The sequence below is a fragment of the Bufo gargarizans genome, chromosome 10 (assembly GCF_014858855.1).
Source record: "Bufo gargarizans isolate SCDJY-AF-19 chromosome 10, ASM1485885v1, whole genome shotgun sequence".
NCBI classification, from domain to species: domain Eukaryota; kingdom Metazoa; phylum Chordata; class Amphibia; order Anura; family Bufonidae; genus Bufo; species Bufo gargarizans.
The window spans coordinates 99,313,846-99,334,439 of NC_058089.1; the positions used below are offsets into that span (position 1 = coordinate 99,313,846).

At 46.2% G+C, this 20,594-nt stretch overlaps 1 protein-coding gene across 1 annotated transcript in view; it reads right to left on the bottom strand.

Moving 5' to 3' along the window:
- SLC12A3 (solute carrier family 12 member 3) overlaps positions 1-20,594 on the bottom strand; it is a 42,089-nt gene that overhangs the window by 10,625 nt on the left and 10,870 nt on the right. Inside the window, exons 11-22 of the mRNA XM_044269990.1 lie at positions 18,512-18,619; positions 17,295-17,418; positions 15,245-15,346; positions 13,892-14,047; positions 12,776-12,875; positions 11,310-11,421; positions 9,657-9,791; positions 7,336-7,442; positions 6,235-6,317; positions 6,069-6,152; positions 3,428-3,529; positions 2,476-2,587 (exon numbers count right to left, since the gene is read on the bottom strand). Coding sequence (XP_044125925.1) covers positions 2,476-2,587; positions 3,428-3,529; positions 6,069-6,152; positions 6,235-6,317; positions 7,336-7,442; positions 9,657-9,791; positions 11,310-11,421; positions 12,776-12,875; positions 13,892-14,047; positions 15,245-15,346; positions 17,295-17,418; positions 18,512-18,619 — 1,325 coding nt within the window. The remainder of the gene's footprint in view (positions 1-2,475; positions 2,588-3,427; positions 3,530-6,068; positions 6,153-6,234; positions 6,318-7,335; positions 7,443-9,656; positions 9,792-11,309; positions 11,422-12,775; positions 12,876-13,891; positions 14,048-15,244; positions 15,347-17,294; positions 17,419-18,511; positions 18,620-20,594) is intronic.

The following is a 20,594-nucleotide window of genomic DNA, read 5'->3' on the forward strand; positions in this document are numbered from 1 at the left end:
GGGGGTGATCACCCATATAGACTCCCTGATCACCCCCTGTCATTGATCACCCCCCCTGTAAGGCTCCATTCAGACATCCGCATGATTTTTTACGGATCCATGGATACATGTATCGGATCCACAGAACGCATGCGGACGTCTGAATGGAGCCTTACAGGGGGGTTATCAATGACAGGGGGTGATCAGGGTAATCAGGGTGATCACCCCCCTGTCACTGATCACCCCCCCTGTAAGGCTCCATTCAGACATCCGCATGATTTTTTACGGATCCATGGATACATGTATCGGATCCACAGAACGCATGCGGACGTCTGAATGGAGCCTTACAGGGGGGTTATCAATGACAGGGGGTGATCAGGGTAATCAGGGTGATCACCCCCCTGTCACTGATCACCCCCCCTGTAAGGCTCCATTCAGACATCCGCATGATTTTTTACGGATCCATGGATACATGTATCGGATCCACAGAACGCATGCGGACGTCTAATTGGAGCTTTACAGGGGGGTTATCAATGACAGGGGGTGATCAGGGTAATCAGGGTGATCACCCCCCTGTCACTGATCACCCCCCCTGTAAGGCTCCATTCAGACATCCGCATGATTTTTTACGGATCCATGGATACATGTATCGGATCCACAGAACGCATGCGGACGTCTGAATGGAGCCTTACAGGGGGGTTATCAATGACAGGGGGTGATCAGGGTAATCACCCCCCTGTCACTGATCACCCCCCCTGTAAGGCTCCATTCAGACATCCGCATGATTTTTTACGGATCCATGGATACATGTATCGGATCCACAGAACGCATGCGGACGTCTGAATGGAGCCTTACAGGGGGGTTATCAATGACAGGGGGGTGATCAGGGAGTGTATATGGGTGATCACCCGCCTGTCATTGATCACCCCCTGTAAGGCTCCATTCAGACGTCCGCATGTGTTTTGCGGATCCGATCCATGTATCCATGGATCCGTAAAAATCATGCGGACGTCTGAATGGAGCCTTACAGGGGAGTGATCAATTACAGGCGGGTGATCAATGACAGGGGGTGATCAGGGAGTGTATATGGGTGATCACCCGCCTGTCATTGATCACCCCCCTGTAAGGCTCCATTCAGACGTCCGTATGCTTTTTGCGGATCCGATCCATGTATCCGTGGATCCGTAAAAATCATACGGACGTCTGAACGGAGCCTGACAGGGGGGTGATCAATGACAGGGCGGTGATCAATGACAGGGGGGTGATCAGGGAGTTTATATGGGGTGATCATGGGTGATCAGGGGTTTATAAGGGGTTAATAAGTGACGGGGGGGGGGTGTAGTGTAGTGTGGTGTTTGGTGCGACTGTACTGACCTACCTGAGTCCTCTGGTGGTCGATCCTAACAAAAGGGACCACCAGAGGACCAGGTAGGAGGTATATTAGACGCTGTTATGAAAACAGCGTCTAATATACCTGTTAGGGGTTAAAAAATTCGGATCTCCAGCCTGCCAGCGAACGATCGCCGCTGGCATGCTGGAGATCCACTTGCTTACCTTCCGTTCCTGTGAGCGCGCGCGCCTGTGTGCGCGCGTTCACAGGAAATCTCGCGTCTCGCGAGATGACGCATATATGCGTGACTGTGCGCCAGCCTGCCACCTCCGGAACGCACATGTGCGTTAGGCGGTCCGGAGGTGGTTAAGGAGATCTGGTGACGTATCGGGCTCTCAATGGGGACTGCTAGGTGGAGGCTTCCGTTCAGCATTGTGCCTGGTGATGTCACCAGCACTAATCGGTCAGCTTTAGCGCTTCCCTAGCCTGTAAAACGGCTAGGTCTGCACTAAAGCATGCCCATCAGTGCCAGTGACCAGTGATCAGTGATGTAACCCCCAACACTGCTAGATGGAGACCTCCGCCCAGCAGTGTACCAAAGTACACAAAAAAAAGCCCTTGCCCTGCGCGGTATTGCATGAAATGCTCCGATGGGGCGGAGGGGTGAAAATGGGGATATGTCCAGGTCCAGCTCTGAACCCAGACAACCCCTTTAGGCTTCTCCTTGTGGAGATCGCCAAGTTGTCATAGGGAGCCTCATAGGCCAGGCAATGCTCCAAGGTAAAAAAGTAATATATAAAAGCTCCTATCCAGGAGGACAAAAGCGGACTCTCTAGTGCCACCTATTGGATGGCTACCCTATCAATGGCTGTCCCCTGGAGGAATGCTTTATACATTATTAGGATGCCAACTTTTTTTTATAGAGCATAGAAACACAAACCACTCTGATTCAGTCCTACTGCTGCTATATTATTTGCATATTACGCCAAATATCGACCCCATCAGTTGTAACACAGGCCTATACCGTTTTTACTAAAATGCAGCTTTGCGGAGTGCGATCTATTCCAGGTTATTCTTGGAAGGCTCTACAAGCGTTGTGAAGGCTTGCACACTACATGAAACAATTGTGCACAACTGTACAGTATATTATCTGAGGGCAAGCTTACGCTTTACGCTCTTCATCCATCCTGTTGATCTGTCCTCCCACAAAAACTCGGATTTTAACTTTCTCCCATCTCTTTTTCCGGGTCAGAAGGTAGGGGATCAGTAGCGTCAGTCCTGCCAGTAAAAGAAGGCTTTGGTAAAGCATGAAATGACACCTGTCCGGTCTCCATACCTTGCAGGAGAGGAGGGCAGCCTGACCTCTGCCTTGTGAGCCCTGGGTGCCTATACACCCCCCAGAAATAAGAGGGCTGGTGAGGACAAGCTGGACAGAGTGGCATAGGGTAGAGGGGGTTTACTCTATGGCACATACCATCTTGAAAACTAAATAAAACCGCTGTGTCATTAGTGCCGTAGCTGTATGCAGTTTCTGACATCTCATGTCTTTGCTTATTTTGAAGGGCACCTGTCAGCAAATCTGTACCTATGACACTGGCTGACCTGTTACATGTGCGCTTGGCAGCTGAAGACATCTATGTTGGTCCCATGTTCATATGTGCCCGCATTGCTGAGAAAAATGATGTTTTAATATATGCAAATGAGCCTTTAGGAGCAACGGGGGCGTTGCCATTACACCTAGAGGCTCTGCTCTCTCTGCAACTGCCGCCCCCTCTGCACTTTGATTAACAGGGCCAGGCAGTGTCATCACACCTGGTCCTGGCAATCAAAGTGCAGAGGGATGTGGCAGTTGCAGAGAGAGCAGAGCCTCTAGGTGTAATGGTAACGCCCCCATTGCTCCTAGAGGCTCATTTGCATATATTAAAACATTGTTTTTCTCAGCAATGCCGGCACATATGGACATGGGACCCACACAGATGCCTTCAGCTGCCAAGCGCACATGTAACAGGTCAGCCAGTGTCATAGGGACAAAGCTGCTGACAGATGTCCTTTAATATTTCCTTTAACAAATGAATAAATACAGTACAGTAAATGATTTTGCCCCGTATATATATATACCTCCATCATCAAAGAGCCAGTAAATATCTAGGGTCTTTTTTGTTTGGTTAATCTGGAAAATGGTGCTGGCCTGCTGCTCGACTGTGAGAGCTTCTGGGTCCACTGCAATTCACAAAAAAGTACAATTATTATAGTAGCTTTAATTTTTTTTTTTTATTGGACAGTGATGTCATCTGCAAATGTCAGAGTTACTGTGAACAGACGGCTAGTCTCACAGCAGCTAACCTGATGATACCCCACAAATGTTCCATAGGTATGGGTCCTACTGAAAATAGCTGCCTTAGGGTACATTCACACGACTGTCCGTTACAAATGGTTAAACTGTCCGTTTTTCGTGGCCATTTTAGATCCATTTCCTGGCTGTTTTCCATAATTTTTTAACGGCTGTTAAAAACAGATGAATATTATTGGCTTTTTTTAAACCCCAACCCCTGCAGTGCCCTCAGTATATGTAATGCCCCCCACAGTGCCCTCAGTATATGTAATGGCCCCCATAGTATCCCCAGTATAAATAATGCCTCCCTGTAGTGCCCTCAAGACATATAATGGCACCATAGTGCTCCCAGTATAAATAATTTCCCCAAACCATCCCTAGTAGTGACGACAAAAAAAAATACTCAGCGCACTGGAGGCAGCAGGACCTGACGCTTCCAACAGGATCATGTGATGTCAGGTCCTTCTGCCTCCAGTGCGGAGTAAGTATTTTTCTTATACTCGCTGAAAGGTCCTTTCCCGGTGCTCATGTACCCGTTTGGTGCATCAGTTAAAGGGTGCACTTCTGTCTAAATGGCCGTTAAAACTGGCCCATTGATTTCAGCGGGAATAGCCCCATAGACTTCAATGGTTCTGAAAATGGCCGTGTGTTGTATGAAAGCACCCTAAGTGAGCTCAGCTATTTTCAGAACTCCCAGTGAATGGAAAGAGCTGCCCATGCGTGGTCATCTCTCTCTCACAGCAGCTGTGAAACAGGGCAGTGTTCTCGAGATGGGAGCGGGTTCCACAGGTGAGACCCGCAACTGACGGACATTTATGGCATATCCTGTCATGAATGTCGACATGAGAACACCCCTTTAAAGAAGCACTCTGACAGATGCATTTTTAGACATGAAGTGCTAACTCATCACTCAGATGCATCCAGGCATTTTGAACCCATCCATTATGGGCGCCTGTGTCACATGGTCCCCAGTCTGACAACCAGTCCAGAGCTTGCTCTCCTGAGTAGACAGGACGTCAGCCTCTCCTGTGTGGATGCTTACATGTGTACTAAAGGATTACACCTCCCCTCATCCCCCAGCACCACCCTCCTTATTTCTTTCTATGTCCCTTGATGTATCGAGCGCAGCTGATCAGTTCTGTCCTCTTGCAGAGACCAGGAGTGCAGAGATATGAGAAAAGTGAGTCCATATGGGGATCAGCTGTAGTTATACATCTCCCCTAAATGTCTCTACTAACTGTGAGCACTATTTGCAGATCTCCATTGTATGTTATGAGATGCAGCTTCACACTGCTCTTCCCTGCCTCCTGCTTGTAAGTATTGACAGGAAGAAACCTATCACAAGCAGGAGGCAGGGGAGACAGGCTGCACCTGCATTACGTAGGATACACTGAGACTCTGCAGTGGACGTTAGGGGACACCTGTCCTATGTCACTGATCTAGGACTTGCTGCCCTCAGAGCAGTGATGGTGAGGGGACCCCAGTGACCCTGTCTCTGCAAAGCCAGAGGCATAATGGACTAATGGGAAATGTAGGCTGCTTCAGGGGAACCATATCAGAAGGGATGAAGGTGCCAAGATGGCAGGCAACCCATAAATGGTACATCATCTAAAAGAGGTTTACACAAGGGCTCCTACTTTATGTTATAATAATAGACTATGTTGTAGTGTATTAGTGTATAGACAAAAAATAATGCTGGAGTGCTACCTTAAGAAAACAGAGCAGTGACGGAATTTTTTTTATTTTTTATAAACCAAAGTTTTATTGAATTTTTTTCCAGTTTTTGGCATACACATTTGTACATATCATATCAAGTTAGACATCTTTCCAAAGCATTATTTCTGGTGCAGTTTTTCAGATATAACCCTATTGCAAATAGGAATATTCAGAAAGGAATGTTTTAATGACACTGTATTGTACCTTTAATGGCTCAGATAGCACTTACTGCAACCTATAGACATAAAAACTAAAAAAAACTAAAAGTGGCCCCATGTTGTTTGGTGGACGCAAATTGATGGAAGGCGGGGCAACACAAGTGGGCGGGGTCAACAATACCATCCCATCAGTATACCATATACCATAGTGCAGCACCATATGTTGCCCCAAAAGCTGTCCCTCCATGGTGGCCGTCAATAAATGCCATTTTCTGTCCTCCTCCTGTTGTCTCTAATTAAAATATGGAGCAGGGGGCTTAGGAGGTGCAATGCGGGCCACAGCAGTTGAGTTCATGTGTGGTCGCTGGCCTGGTACATGAGCATTAAATATCACTGAGAGTTCATTATGTACCTGGCCAGCGGCAAAGAGGAGGGTTTGGGCGGCGCGCTCCGGAAATTTTCCCCTTAAGGTCTATGGCCAATCCGCCCCTGCCTACACATAAGGTTCACAGTCTATTACAAACTGAGGCACTAAAGCAGAAGGGTCACTTACATGTTCCTTGAGGCATGCAGTCCGCTCCGTTCTCCGCAGCAGTTTTCAGTGCTGGTTCCTCCATTTGCTCGTAGACAGGATTTACTACGTAGAACAGTAGGAGCTTGTTACCAATGTATGGTTAATGGTAGAGCGAGGCAGACTTACCGTGTGTGAGTGCACTTACTGTGAGCTTGCATGACACGGGACATGTTCAGACCCTCCTTCATCCTCAGCAGGCACAATCCACAGTTAAAGTCGAAAGCATCACTACGAGATAGGGGAAGACAGGAGATTGAGTAGAGACCCAACCCCAGCCCCTGGAAGGGTAGATGGGTCTTACAACTAGCCAAGGCTGGGAGTCAACTGGTAATACCCATAATAATCACTATGAATGACACTAAGATTATTATGTATTATTAGTTATTACTAAGGGGTAGCCTGCTTTGCACAGTCCATGACAACTAGGACAGCGCTAAAGCCCGCCCATCAGAGCCGGTGACGCCACCAGGAACACTGCTAGGCAGAAGCCTCCGCCTAGCAGTGTGAAAAATATAAACAAACGGCGCTTGAACTGCGCGATCCAGAGAGCATCGGAGCATTTCATATCAGGGGGGCTGTCTCGGTGAAAATGGGGATATGTCCGGGTTCAGAGCTGACCCCTTTAATACAAGGCACTTCCTAATGTATTGTGATTGTCCATATTGCCTCCTTTGCTGGCTGGATTCATTTTTCCATCACATTATACGCTGCTCATACCCAGGAGTTATGGCCACCGCTGCAACGCAGAGAGGCCGACGCTGTTGCCTATAGTGTGCAAGCATGACTGTCACTACTGGATCGCAGGGTGGTCGTAACCATGGACATGAGCATAATGTGATGGAAAAATAAATCCAGCCAGCAAAGGAAGCAATATGGACAATCACAATACATTAGTAAGTGCCTTGTATTCACTTTCTCTACATGATAAATGCCATTTGCTGAAGTGAGACCACCCCTTTAAACCCCAGCTGGTTAACAGCATTCTGATCATTTAGCTGCCCCATGGATTCTTTTGTACCAAGCATTCTCTTTAAATTCTATATTCACTGCTAAAACACTTTTATAATACCAAAAGCGTGCCAGAGTACATTGTAATGAGAAGTATCTGCCACCTAGTGGGCAGAGCTGGTACTGTCAATTTATGGCGGTGTATAAAGCATAATAAAGTACAATAGTAATTACAAGATGCCAAACAGCTTTATGTATAAAAATCGATGATGAATTATTATGAGATGTTCATACATACTGCAGTATGGCCACATAACTTTCCACATTTCTTGGGTGAGATGATTGCCAGTTCTTCTTATATCCTAAAAACAGGACATTTGGTTTCATGTAACCGATCCCAGAAGCCTAAAAAATGTTAAAAACAAAACAAAAAACAAGTAATGCACTGAAGATAACAGTACGTAATATATGGGATACGTCCCCACTGCATAAGAATATTAGACTTTACCCAGGAGTTGGTGACTATATATAAAAGGCATGAGGTCATTGGAGGAGGGGGTATAAATGAGGGCGCCGTCTGGGTAGATATTCACTCAGGCGTCTGCACCTTTATATGGATCACATAGAGGTGACTTCTAATAATCTTTAGATTTTTTTCAGCAGTGGGTACAATATTCTCTATAATTCTCACCTCACCTGCTGAAGTGCTCCATTAAGTGATTGATACATCCTTTTAAAAAACACAAGGTCTGCTGTATCTGAGGTGTGTATTATGAAGGTCTGCAGCAGCTGAGATGTGTATTAGGAGGTTCTGCAGCAGCTGAGGTGTGTAGTATGATGTTTGGCAGCAGCTGAGGTGTGTAGTATGATGTTTGGCAGCAGCTGAGGTGTGTAGTATGATGTTCTGTAGTAGCTGGGGTGTGTATTTCGAGGTTCTGCAGCAGCTGAGATATGTAGTATGATGTTCGGTAGCAGCTGAGGTGTGTATTATGAGGTTCTGCAGCAGCTGAGATGTGTAGTATGATGTTCTGCAGCAGCTGAGGTGTGTATTATGAGGTTATGCAGCAGCTGAGGTGTGTATTATGAAGGTCTGCAGCAGCTGATGTGTGTATTATGAAGGTTCTGCAGCAGCTGAGGTGTGTATTATGAGGCTCTGCAGCAGCTGTGTGTATTATGAAGGTTCTGCAGCAGCTGTGGTGTGTATTATGAAGGTCTGCAGCAGCTGAGGTGTGTATTATGAGGCTCTGCAGCAGCTGAGGTGTGTATTATGAAGGTTCTGCAGCAGCTGAGGTGTGTATTATGAGGTTCTGCAGCAGCTGAGGTGTGTGTTATGAGGCTCTGCAGCAGCTGAGGTGTGTATTAGGAGGTTCTGCAGCAGTTGAGGTGTGTATTATGAAGGTTCTGCAGCAGCTGAGGTGTGTATTATGAAGGTTCTGCAGCAGCTGAGGTGTGTATTATGAAGGTCTGCAGCAGCTGAGGTGTGTATTATGAGGCTCTGCAGCAGCTGAGGTGTGTATTATGAAGGTTCTGCAGCAGCTGAGGTGTGTATTAGGAGGTTCTGCAGCAGCTGAGGTGTGTATTAGGAGGTTCTGCAGCAGCTGAGGTGTGTATTAGGAGGCTCTGCAGCAGCTGAGGTGTGTATTAGGAGTTTCTGCAGCAGCTGAGGTGTGTATTATGAGTTTCTGCAGCAGCTGAGGTGTGTATTATGAGGTTCTGCAGAAGCTGAGGTGTGTATTATGAGGTTCTGCAGAAGCTGAGGTGTGTATTATGAGGTTCTGCAGAAGCTGAGGTGTGTATTATGTTGTTATACAGCAGCTGAGGTGTGTATTATGTTGTTATACAGCAGCTGAGGTGTGTATTATGTTGTTATACAGCAGCTGAGGTGTGTATTATGAGGTTCTGCAGCTGCTCAGGTGTGTATTATGATCTCCTGCAGTAGTTGAAGTGTGTATTATGATGTTCTGCAGCAGCTGAGGTGTGTATTATAATGTTCTACAGCAGCTGAGGTCTGTATTATAATCTCCTGCAGCGGCTGAGGTATGTATTATGAGGGTCTGCAGCGCCTGAGGTCTGTATTATGATGTTCTGCAGCAGCTGAGGTGTGTATTATGTGTAGAAAATTGTCTAAATGTAACACAGCAAGGAAGTTGTCTTACCCTTAGACTGGCGCTGGATACGCCGGCTCCTCTTCATAACCTCGGCGGATCCACCGTCAGCTATAGGGGTTATTAAGACCAGCGTCTAAATTGCCTGTCTTAATAAATGACCCCCATTGTCTGTGAATTCTGATCTTTTGTGATGGGCCAATACGACACTTAGGTTAGATGCACACGACCGTATTAGTTTTGCGGTCTGAAAACTGCGGATCTGTAAAATATGGATACAGGTCGTGTGCATTCCGCATTTTCCTACTAGATCTGGCTATTCTTTTCCGCAAAATGGACAGGAATATATTTAGCAGAAAGGACACAGGGATACAGACAGCACATGGATAAAATCCCATAGAAACGAATGGGTCTGCGTGTGATCTGCAAAAAATGTGGATCGGACGCAAACCAAAGCTACGGTCACGTGCATGAGGCCTTATTCCGAAATATACGGAGGAGCGAACATCACTACCTGAATGAGCATCTGGACCCCGCTGCGTAGGTCATCAGCGATCAGTCCCGTGTAAAAGGCTCTAATCTTTCTCTTATTTAGCCACTTGACATGGCCGTCTGAGTTCAGCTCTTGGAGTTTTTGTTTCCGTGGGCCCTATGTAAGAGAAAGGAAGTGTTACCTTTAAGTACTTTTATATGTGGCACAAAGTAGAATATGTGATATTTATAAGTACTTGCACTTAAAGTGATTGCCCATCATCTACACTAATAGTCTGGGGTGTAAACAGAAATATGGCAAATGTACTTATTGTTCAATATGTGCGCCATAAAACACCATGCATGCGGTGAGCCAATATCCCTGACCGGTGTGCACCCTGCTGATGAATCTGGTTTAGACAAAAAACAGCAGGTCGGACCTTTTCCAACACTTTTCTAAGTAGAAAAGTAGAGAATTTTTGAATAAACATGTACCACTGTGCACTAGACGGAAATCTCGCTCACACTGACTTGTCATACATTCATTGCTATTTCTCCTTCATACCTGTTTAATCCCTTTCTCTTGACTCTGCAGAGAATATTGTCTGTCTGCAGCCACCACTAGGGGGCGCTCAGTGCATAGGAATTCATACTGCTAATATTGAACGCAATGGAAGCTGCAAAAATCTCTATGCACTGACTTCTGGTTAGCGGCCGCTGCTGGAAAATGCTGTAGCCCTACTTTGAGAAGTAGAAGAAGTTCAGCACTGGGCTACCTCTTCACCAAGCTAAGAGGTCTGCCCACATGGCGAGTGTGCCACTGGTAACGGTCTATCGCTAGGCTATGCCATGACTTTATGATTGTTTGGGGTTCAACCCTTTGGAGCTCCAGTGATCCTGGGAATAGAGAAGATACAGCACCAGTATAGCTGGTAATCATCCCAGCCTTCCAGTTGTGCAGTCGGCACCATTCACAAAAACCAGCACTGCATGCCCATCATTGTCAGGATCAGCGAGAGTCCCAGAGGTTGACCTCCCCCCTTCCCCCAATCATAAAGAGATGGTATATCCTAGCAATACCTGTCTTAGGGCTCATTCAGAAGGCCGTATGTTTTGTTCCGCATTTTTGCGGAATGGGTGCGGACCCATTCATTTCAATAGGGCCGCAAAAGATGCTGTCCGCATCCGTTGTTCCTATTCTTGCCGACAAGAATAGGCATTTTCTATGAGAGTGACGGCCATGTTTGGTCTGCAAATTGCGGAACACACAGGGGCCGGTATCCGTGTTTTGCCGATCCGCAATTTGCGTACCGCAAAACACATATGGCCGTCTGAATGAGCCCTTATAGAAATCTCAGTCCCTCTTCTTGCTACCCTACAAACAGATGGAAGAGAGGAGCAGTGGTGGCCGTGCTTCCACACTATAGGAAAAAGCACCAGCCTATGTGCGCTCCCAAGGCGCAAGCACTACCACCGCTGCTGGATTGCAATGTGGTCGTAACCCCTGGATACGAGCAGTGTATAATGGGATGGAAAAATGAATCCAGCCAGCAAAGGAGGCAATATGGACAATCACAATACATTAGTAAGTGCCTTGTATTAACTTTCTCTACATGGTAAATGCCACTTGCTGAAGTGAGACGACCCCTTTAAGCTCTATTTTATAATTATATGCCAGGATCCGCTTTGTACTTACAATGATTACGTTCCCACAGATCATTAGGCTTTGCTTTTTTGTAAACGTTCCTACAAAATCCACCAGAGCTGGCCGGAAATTTGGAGGTCCTGTCAGGACTAAACACTGTGGTCTACACAGAGAGGATGTAACAGTAAATCAAAATGTCATGTACACATCAGACGAATAGCATTTGTATTTTAAAGTAAATCCTCATCTTGTAGGTAGCCCTACAAACAGTGACTGCTCTTTTAGATGACTATCCAGAAGAGGAGGGACATAGGGATATAAGGCGCTTGGAACTTCAGTAATACGATGCTACTGGCAACGCTCACTTTTAGTTACTATAATCATATGGTATTCTGGCTGCCACCACTAGATGGAGCTTAAGAGCTCAGTGTGTACTGTGTTATCATTGAACTAAGGGCTCTTTCACACTTGCTTTGTAAATTCACATTAAACGGATTCGGTTTGATTTTGCACATCAGGATGCACCCGTTCCGTTAGGATGCGGTTGTGTGAAATCAAAATAGGAAAAAACGGATCTGTCACTAAATACATTGAAAGTCAATGGGTGATGGATCCGTTTTTTTAGGCTCCATAAAAAACGGATCCATCACCATTGACTTACATTGTTTTCAGTGCCGGATCCGTTTATTTTTTTATGGCCAGACAAAAATTGCAGCTTGCAGCGGTTTTGTGTCCGGTCACAAAACGGAATGCTGCCGGAACGGAAGACGTCCTGATGCATCCTGGGTGGGTCTCTTACCATTCCGAATGCATGAGGACTAAACAGAATTTTTTTTCTCTTGTATTGAAATCCTCTGCCGGATCTCAATACCGGAAAACAACAACAACGCAAGTGTGAAAATAGCCTTAGTGTGTCAGCAGTATGCATTCAGCGCCCACCAGTGGTGGATGATGGTAGTCAGAATTTTATCATCTAAGGCTACTTTCACACTCGCGTTTGGTCCGGATCAGTCATGGATCTGCACAGACGGATCCGTTCAGATAATGCAACCGTTGCATGCGTTCAGAGCGGATCCGTTTGTATTATCTGTAACATGGCCAAGACGGATCCGTCTTGAACACCATTGAAAGTCAATGGAGGACGGATCCGTTTTCTATTGTGCCAGATTGTGTCAGTGAAAACGGATCCGTCCCCATTGACTTACATTGTGTGCCAGGACGGATCCGTTTGGCTCAGTTTCGTCAGACGGACACCAAAACACTGCAGACAGCCTCCAAAGCGGAATGGAGACGGAACTGAGGCAAACTGATGCATTCTGAGCGGATCCCTTTCCATTCAGAATGCATTAGGGCAAAACTGATCCGTTTTGGACCGCTAGTGAGAGCCTTGAACAGAAACAGAAAGCTAAAGTAAAAGTAAGCCTAAGTCTATGGGGGTCATTTACAAAGGCTGCACGCCAGTTTTCTGGTAGAATGTGATGATTCTTTAAAAAAAATAATAATAATGTTATATTCACCTGAAATTTTTGATGTGATCCTCCACTTGGTTAAGCCCCACACAGTAAGACAGAGCCATGTTATAGGATCCTGCCTGTACAGAGGAGCCCCAGTTTGCCTCTGTGCAAAAAGCAAAATAGTTCCCCATGTCAAATCTTATATTACATACACACAGTAAAGGTTTTCTAGTCCGTTTATAGAGATGGCCTATCCTAAGGACAGGGCATTAATGTCTGATCGGAGGGCATCAGACACCCCACACCCTCGCTGATCTACTGGCACCGGAAGTCGGCGCTGGGACTATATCGTCATACAGCACTGCAGTAACCAGCTCTGTCCTCTACATGATGGATGGCGCTGTGTAGTTCCAGTGTCAGAGCTACTGCAGAAGAGCTGGCAGTGGTGCAGGGTGTTGGACCCCTGCCGATCAGATATTGATGGCCTATCCTGAGAATAGGTAAACCCCTTTACATATATATATATATATATATATATATATATATATATATATATATATATTACTGTAATAAGTACAGATATCTGGAGAATTAAGACAGTATACATCATCATATATACATATATAGAATGTCATGTTCACCGTCTCAGGGATTGATAAGAAATTAACTATAATGAGTGTTTATGAGGTCAGGAGATCAAAGATTACAACTACACATGAACCGTCAGATGATGGGATTGAAAGAAAACACAAATTGACAGCTTGTAAAAATCCTCTGTGTAGTCTACGGTAGAAATTGCTGCGGATCCTACCGCGGTTTCTCACTTTGTTGCGGTCCAGCTTCAGAACACCTACTGTGGCTTCCAAGCGGTCTGTCCGGCCCCCACAACAAGAAAGGAAGTGGCGAGGTTGCTGCAATGGTAGATGAACACTACACGCAGCCGCCACCAGAGGAATTGTGGGGCAGAATATGCCACAAACTTCCATCAGTAATTTCTGCTGTGTGAACATTTCCTTAGGGTTGTTTAACACTTTTTAGAAAGAAAAAAAGAAACGCCACCGCAAGCTGTTACGTGTTGGCCAAGAGGAAACTATAAAGTGCGCTACAAAGACTGAATTTCATGGTGATTTTTTACAAACCCCAAAAATAGAAGCTTACAGAAATGTGATGGTCACTTACCAGGCTTCTTGTACAGGACGTACGCCAATAGAAAGATGACAATGCCAATCGCAATCAGGGCGCACTCCCAGGCCAGGAGGAACATGATGACGACGGAAATGACTGCTCCAAACAAGGAGGCCCATTTATTGTAATACTTAAATGAAGGTCTCCATCCTGAAGGCAAATTATTTAGATGATTACTATAGTGAGTTATTGCTATTCTACCGTCATACTGTATGTTATTTTATGTTACAATACATCTACAAACTCTAGGGGTATTGGCAAAATGTATAATTTTCTCAGACATCACCTTTAATAGGAACATTCTAATTTTACCATAGACTGCAACAGTGTACTATACAGTCTATGGCACAAGTGATCTAATGATCGAATGTTTAAGTTCCCTAGAGGGGCCCAAAAAAAAAAAAAAAAAAGGGGTAATCTTTTACAGTGAATGCCGTAACGAATAATATCAAAATGCTTGAAACACAATTTTTCTGGCGCTACGTCTCCCTTTTTTAAAATATTTTTTAAGAGCATTAAAACAACACACCCTGTGAATCTGGTATTGCTTTATTTGTATTGACCCACAGAATAAAGCTAAATTGTCATATTTATCGCCCAGTGAATCCCATACATTTTAAACCTGTAAAACAGTGGGAGATTACATTTTGTTTCCAATTCCATTCCATTAATATTTTTCCAGCTTCCCAATACATTGTATGGAATTTTAATTGGTGCTATTAGAAAGTACAACTTGTCTTGCAAAAAAAACAAGCCTGAAGCCCTCAGTTATGTGAATGGAATAGTAAGAGAGTTGTGGCTTTTGAAAGGCAGGGATCAAAAACTTAAAGGGGTTGGCCCATCTCACACATTGGTGGCATATCACTAGGATATGCCACCAATGTCTCATAGCTCTGGGACCCACACCTATCTCTAGTACGGATTCTGCAAAGTGCCAGAGGGTGCAACGTGTATGCACGGCTGCTCGCCTTTCATTTCTATGGGACTGCTGAAAATAGCCGAGCTCTGGCTTAGCTATTTCCGTCAGCCCCATAGAAGTGAATAGAATAGTGGCCACATTTGCGCGGTGCGCTTCCCATTCATTTCTACGGGACTTGGCTATTTTTGGCAATCCCTTCAAAATTAATAGAGGACGGCCCTGCATGGGCGGTGCACTCTCCTTCACTTTGCAGGCTCCTTTTAAGAGATAGGTGTGGACCTGCAGCTATCAGACATTGGTGGCATATCTTAGCAATGTGCCACCAATTTGTGAGATGCATCAACCCCTTTAAAATAAAAAAAAAGTGTAACTTGTGTTGTGTTATGACAACTTATGTTATCATAAAATTATAAAAAGTGAACACTTACCTGGTGAATTAGTGATCGATGCATGGAAACAACTGAAATTAATCAGAGCATAGGAACACAGAAAGAAATTCGAGATGATGGGAGCAATGGTGTTCAGTTCACCTGCAAGAAAAATAATCACTGAGTAATGGTCTTCGGCCAACAGATATTGAAAGTGCATGTAGGCTTAAGAGGAGTTGTACCATGAAACACATTCTATATTTTTCAAACCAGCACCTGGATCTGAATACTTTTGTAATTGCATGTAATAAAAAATTTGGTAGAGCCTGCAAGTTATTCAATAAAATGTATCTGTCTAGCGCCACCTGCTGTTTCTTTTTTTCCTTATTTCTTGTCCACCTCACTGAGGTGGCTGCACATGCTCAATCTTCAACTGCCACCAGCCTTATGTTCTGTTAGAAGCTGTGGCAGTTACAGGGAAAAAGCTACAGCAGAAAGGACCCCCCCCCCCCCCAAAAAAAAAGACACGCCCCCTCAGCTGCCAGTCTGAAATAAATCTAGCAGAACAATTCGAGTAATGAATGACTAGATCTCTGGATCCATGTGAGGTACAGGGTTTCTTGTAGGTTTATTAGAAAGACATGCGCTGTATGATGTTCGAGTTTAATTTTTTATGAAAAATCTCTCTATGTTATATCTATCTATTTCCTATCTCTCTATTCATCTATTTAATATCTCTAATATCTATTATCTCATATCTATTTCTCTAATTATCTACAGTGCCTTGAAAAAGTATTTATACCCTTTGAACTTTTCCACATTTTTTCACATTACACCCACAAACTTAACAGTATCATGAAATCCAAGGAACACACCAGACAGGTCAGGGATAAAGTTGTAGAGAAGTGTAAAGCAGGGTTATGTTATAAACAAAATATCCCAGGCTCTGAACATCTCACGGAGCACTGTCCATCATCCGAAAATGGAAGGAGTATGGCACAGCTGCAAACCTACAAAGACATGACTGTCCACCTAAACTGACAGCCCAGGCAACGAGAGCACTGATTAGAAAAGCAGCCAAGAGGCCCATGGTCACTTTGGAGGAGCTGAAGAGATCCACAACTCAGGTGGGAGAATCTGTCCACAGGACAACTATTAGTTATGTTCTCCACAAACCTGGCCTTTATGGAAGAGTGGCAAGAAGAAAGACATTTTTGAAAACAAGCCATAAGAAGTCCTGTTTGCAGTTTACCACAAGCCTTGTAGGGGACACAAATATGTGGAAGAAGGTGCTCTGGTCAGATGAGACCAAAGCAAAAAAGAATTCAGTGTCTCAGAAAACTACCACTGCACATGACCCTGAACACACCATCCTCACCGTGAAACATGGTGGTTGCAGCATCATGACGTGGTGATGCTTTTCTTCAGCAGGGACAGGGAAGCTGGTCAGAGTATATGGGAAGATGGATGGAGCTAAATACAAGGCAATGCAAGGCAATCCTGGAGGAAAGCCTGGTAGACGCTGCAAAGGACTTGAGACTGGGGCGGGGCAGGACAATGACCCTAAACATCCAGCCAGAGCTACAATGGAATGGTTCAGATCAAAGCATATTCCTGTGTTAGAATGGCCCGGTCACAGTCCAGACCTAAATCCCATTGAGAACCTGTGGCAAGACTTGAATATTGCTGTTCACAGACGCTCTCCATCTTTCACAGACTCTCTCCATCTAATCTGACTGAGCTTGAGCTATTTTGCAAAGAAGAATCGGCAAACATTTCAGCCTCTAGATGTCTAAAGCTTGTAGAGACGTACCCCAAAAGACTTGCAGCTGTAATTGCAGAGGAAGGTGAGTATTGACTCAGGGGGCTGAATACAAATGCACACAACACTTTCCAGATTTTTATTTATGAAAAATTATGAAAACCATTGATCATTTTCTTTTCACTTAACACATATCATAATTATTACTTTGTGTTTTTCTATCACATAAAATCCCAATAAAATACATTTAAGTTTGTGGGTGTAACGTGAGCAAATGTGGAAAAGTTCAAGGGGTATGAATACTTTTTCATCCGTCCATCTGGTAGCAATGTAATATGGCTGACGTACCAATCAGAATGAAGGCGCTTGCGATGAGAAAAGTTAGGAGGTATCCACGAATTGGCTCATTATTCTTCCCATATCCTTTCCCAAAGAAGCCGATCAGCGGGTACAAATTGTCCTTACAGAGACACTGCACGAACACAGGGAACAAAAATAATATAGGACACGGACAATCATAAAATGTTAGGCCGTAGTAACATTGGGCAGATTTATTAGTCCTGTGTAATATTCAGACAGTGTCTAAGGCTACTTTCACATCTGCGTTTTTCTTTCCGGTATTGAGACCCATCAGAGGATCTCAAAACCGAAGGAAAACGCTTCCGTTTTGTCCCCATTTATTGTCGAATCTGTTTTGTTGCGTTCCCACGCTGGACACCAAACCACCGCAAGCAGCGTTTTTGTGTGTATGATGGGATACTGATCCAGACAGATCCGGCATGAAACAATGTAAGTCAATGGTGCCGGATTCAGTTTTTTCAAACACGAAAAAAAATAAAATGATCCAGCGCCCATTGACTTACAATGGTTTTAGCGCCGTCTTGCTCATTTTAGAGTTAATACAACCGGATCCGTTCTGAACGGATGCGTTTGGATTCCCTGTCGGGCTAACTGGGATGGTGCATGTGACTATGGCAGGGCCAGCAGTTTAGTATCCTGACCACACACCACTAGTGGAAATCCACCAGCATTGTTCATTGTCCAGGTCTTCCAGTTCTGTACTGGATGGGGGGGGGGGGGGGATTTAAAGCTGAATACTCCAGATAAGAGAGAAGTTGGGGGTTCGCTCATTAGTTCTTGCCACGGAAATGCCAGTGTGAACAGAGTCTCATCTAAGGGGGTCTATACACCTTTGATGCCTATCAGCTCATTCTTCTAACAACTATCTCTTCCAATTCGCATTACACACGCATGCTCAGCGTCTATGTGTTGTCAGTGGGTAGACTGGGGAAAACTGCTGCCGAACACCTCAGGAAGTCGCTTATCACCCAGGAAAACAAAAAGATCAAGCGCTGAAACTCAAAGCGCCTGATCCTTTTCTCCTCCAAAATCAGAGAAAGGGGGATCTTTAGACCCACAACAAGGTGGCACTTCCATGGCTGCTCCAGGCTTCTAGGGTTAATGGTCTTCTGGTAAATCTCTAATCAGATCCATGGGTACACTATTATACATATAACATACATTCGATCCCGCTCATGAACACATACATACTGAGTATACTGTACCTGAAATACTTTAGGGGCTGAGACAAGACAAGCCAAAGCAGAGGACAGAGTGGCCCCAAAAATCCCAGCAGTAACAAGGGGAGCAAATCCAGATACCATGCTCATAGCCTGCAAAATACACACATTCTATAAAGGGGTTATCCCATGAATCATTTTTATACCAAAAGTCCTGGAAATGCTGTTAATGTTTAAAGTAGTTTACAGTGTTAGCATTCAAATACTTTTTGTCCCCCTTGGTGCTACTGCTAATCTGGGGAAAGGCTCTGGCCTGAATAGGTCTCCTCCCCCCTCTGGCAGCTGACAATATAGTCCCTTCTTACTTTCCCAGCAGAATGAGTCATCTCAGCTATACCGCCATGCTATCGTAGTGGCTCTACTGCTGACCTGACAAGCAGAAAGTTATTTCTATTGGCTGTTCTGCAGGAGGCAGAAGATGACTATCCAGAGACCTGGCTGTGGGAAGTGACTGAGCATGTGTGACCAGCAGCACTCAGATCATTAGGTGGACATTCACATTGGTATGTGTCTTGAACACCAGGTGGCAGCATATTGTGTCAGTAAGTGTCATATGTCTTCAGCAGATAAACATTGCTCTGTTGGCAACCAGTGCAGAGATGGTGACCTGTGTGCTGGTGGGGAAGGGGTTGAAAAGTTGGTGTCATGTGTGCTGGTCGGTGGGGCCGCAGAGATGGTGACCTGTGTGCTGGTGGGTGGGGGCGCAGAGATGGTGACCTGTGTGCTGGTGGGTGGGGGCGCAGAGATGGTGACCTGTGTGCTGGTGGGTGGGGGCGCAGAGATGGTGACCTGTGTGCTGGTGGGTGGGGGCGCAGAGATGGTGACCTGTGTGCTGGTGGGTTGGGGCGCAGAGATGGTGACCTGTGTGCTGGTGGGTTGGGGTGCAGAGATGGTGACCTGTGTGCTGGTGGGTTGGGGCGCAGAGATGGTGACCTGTGTGCTGGTGGGGAAGGGGTTGAAAAGTTGGTGTCATGTGTGCTGGTCGGTGGGGCCGCAGAGATGGTGACCTGTGTGCTGGTGGGTGGGGGCGCAGAGATGGTGACCTGTGTGCTGGTGGGTGGGGGCGCAGAGATGGTGACCTGTGTGCTGGTGGGTGGGGGCGCAGAGATGGTGACCTGTGTGCTGGTGGGTGGGGGCGCAGAGATGGTGACCTGTGTGCTGGTGGGTTGGGGTGCAGAGATGGTGACCTGTGTGCTGGTGGGTTGGGGCGCAGAGATGGTGACCTGTGTGCTGGTGGGTGGGGGCGCAGAGATGTTGATCTGTGTTCTGGTGGGTGGGGGCACAGAGATGGTGGCCTGTGTCCTGGTGGGTGGGGGCACAGAGATGGTGGCCTGTGTCCTGGTGGGTGGGGGCACAGAGATGGTGGCCTGTGTCCTTGGTGGGTGGGGGCACAGAGATTGTGACCTGTGTGCTGGTGGGTTGGGGCGCAGAGATGGTGACCTGTGTGCTGGTGGGTGGGGGCACAGAGATTGTGACCTGTGTGCTGGTGGGTTGGGGCACAGAGATTGTGACATGTGTGCTGGTGGGTGGGGGTGCAGAGATGGTGACCTGTGTGCTGGTGGGTTGGGGCACAGAGATTGTGACCTGTGTGCTGGTGGGTTGGGGCACAGAGATTGTGACATGTGTGCTGGTGGGTTGGGGTGCAGAGATGGTGACCTGTGTGCTGGTGGGTTGGGGCACAGAGATGGTGACCTGTGTGCTGGTGGGTGGGGGCACAGAGATGGTGACCTATGTGCTGGTGGATAGGGGCGCAGAGATGGTGACCTGTGTGCTGGTGGGTTGGGGCACAGAGATGGTGACCTGTGTGCTGGTGGGTTGGGGCACAGAGATGGTGACCTGTGTGCTGGTGGGTGGGGGCGCAGAGATGGTGACCTGTGTGCTGGTGGGTGGGGGCACAGAGATGGTGACCTGTGTGCTGGTGGGTTGGGGCACAGAGATTGTGACCTGTGTGCTGGTGGGTGAGGGCGCAGAGATGGTGACCTGTGTGCTGGTGGGTGGGGGCGCAGAGATGGTGACCTGTGGGCTGGTGGGTTGGGGCACAGAGATTGTGACCTGTGTGCTGGTGGGT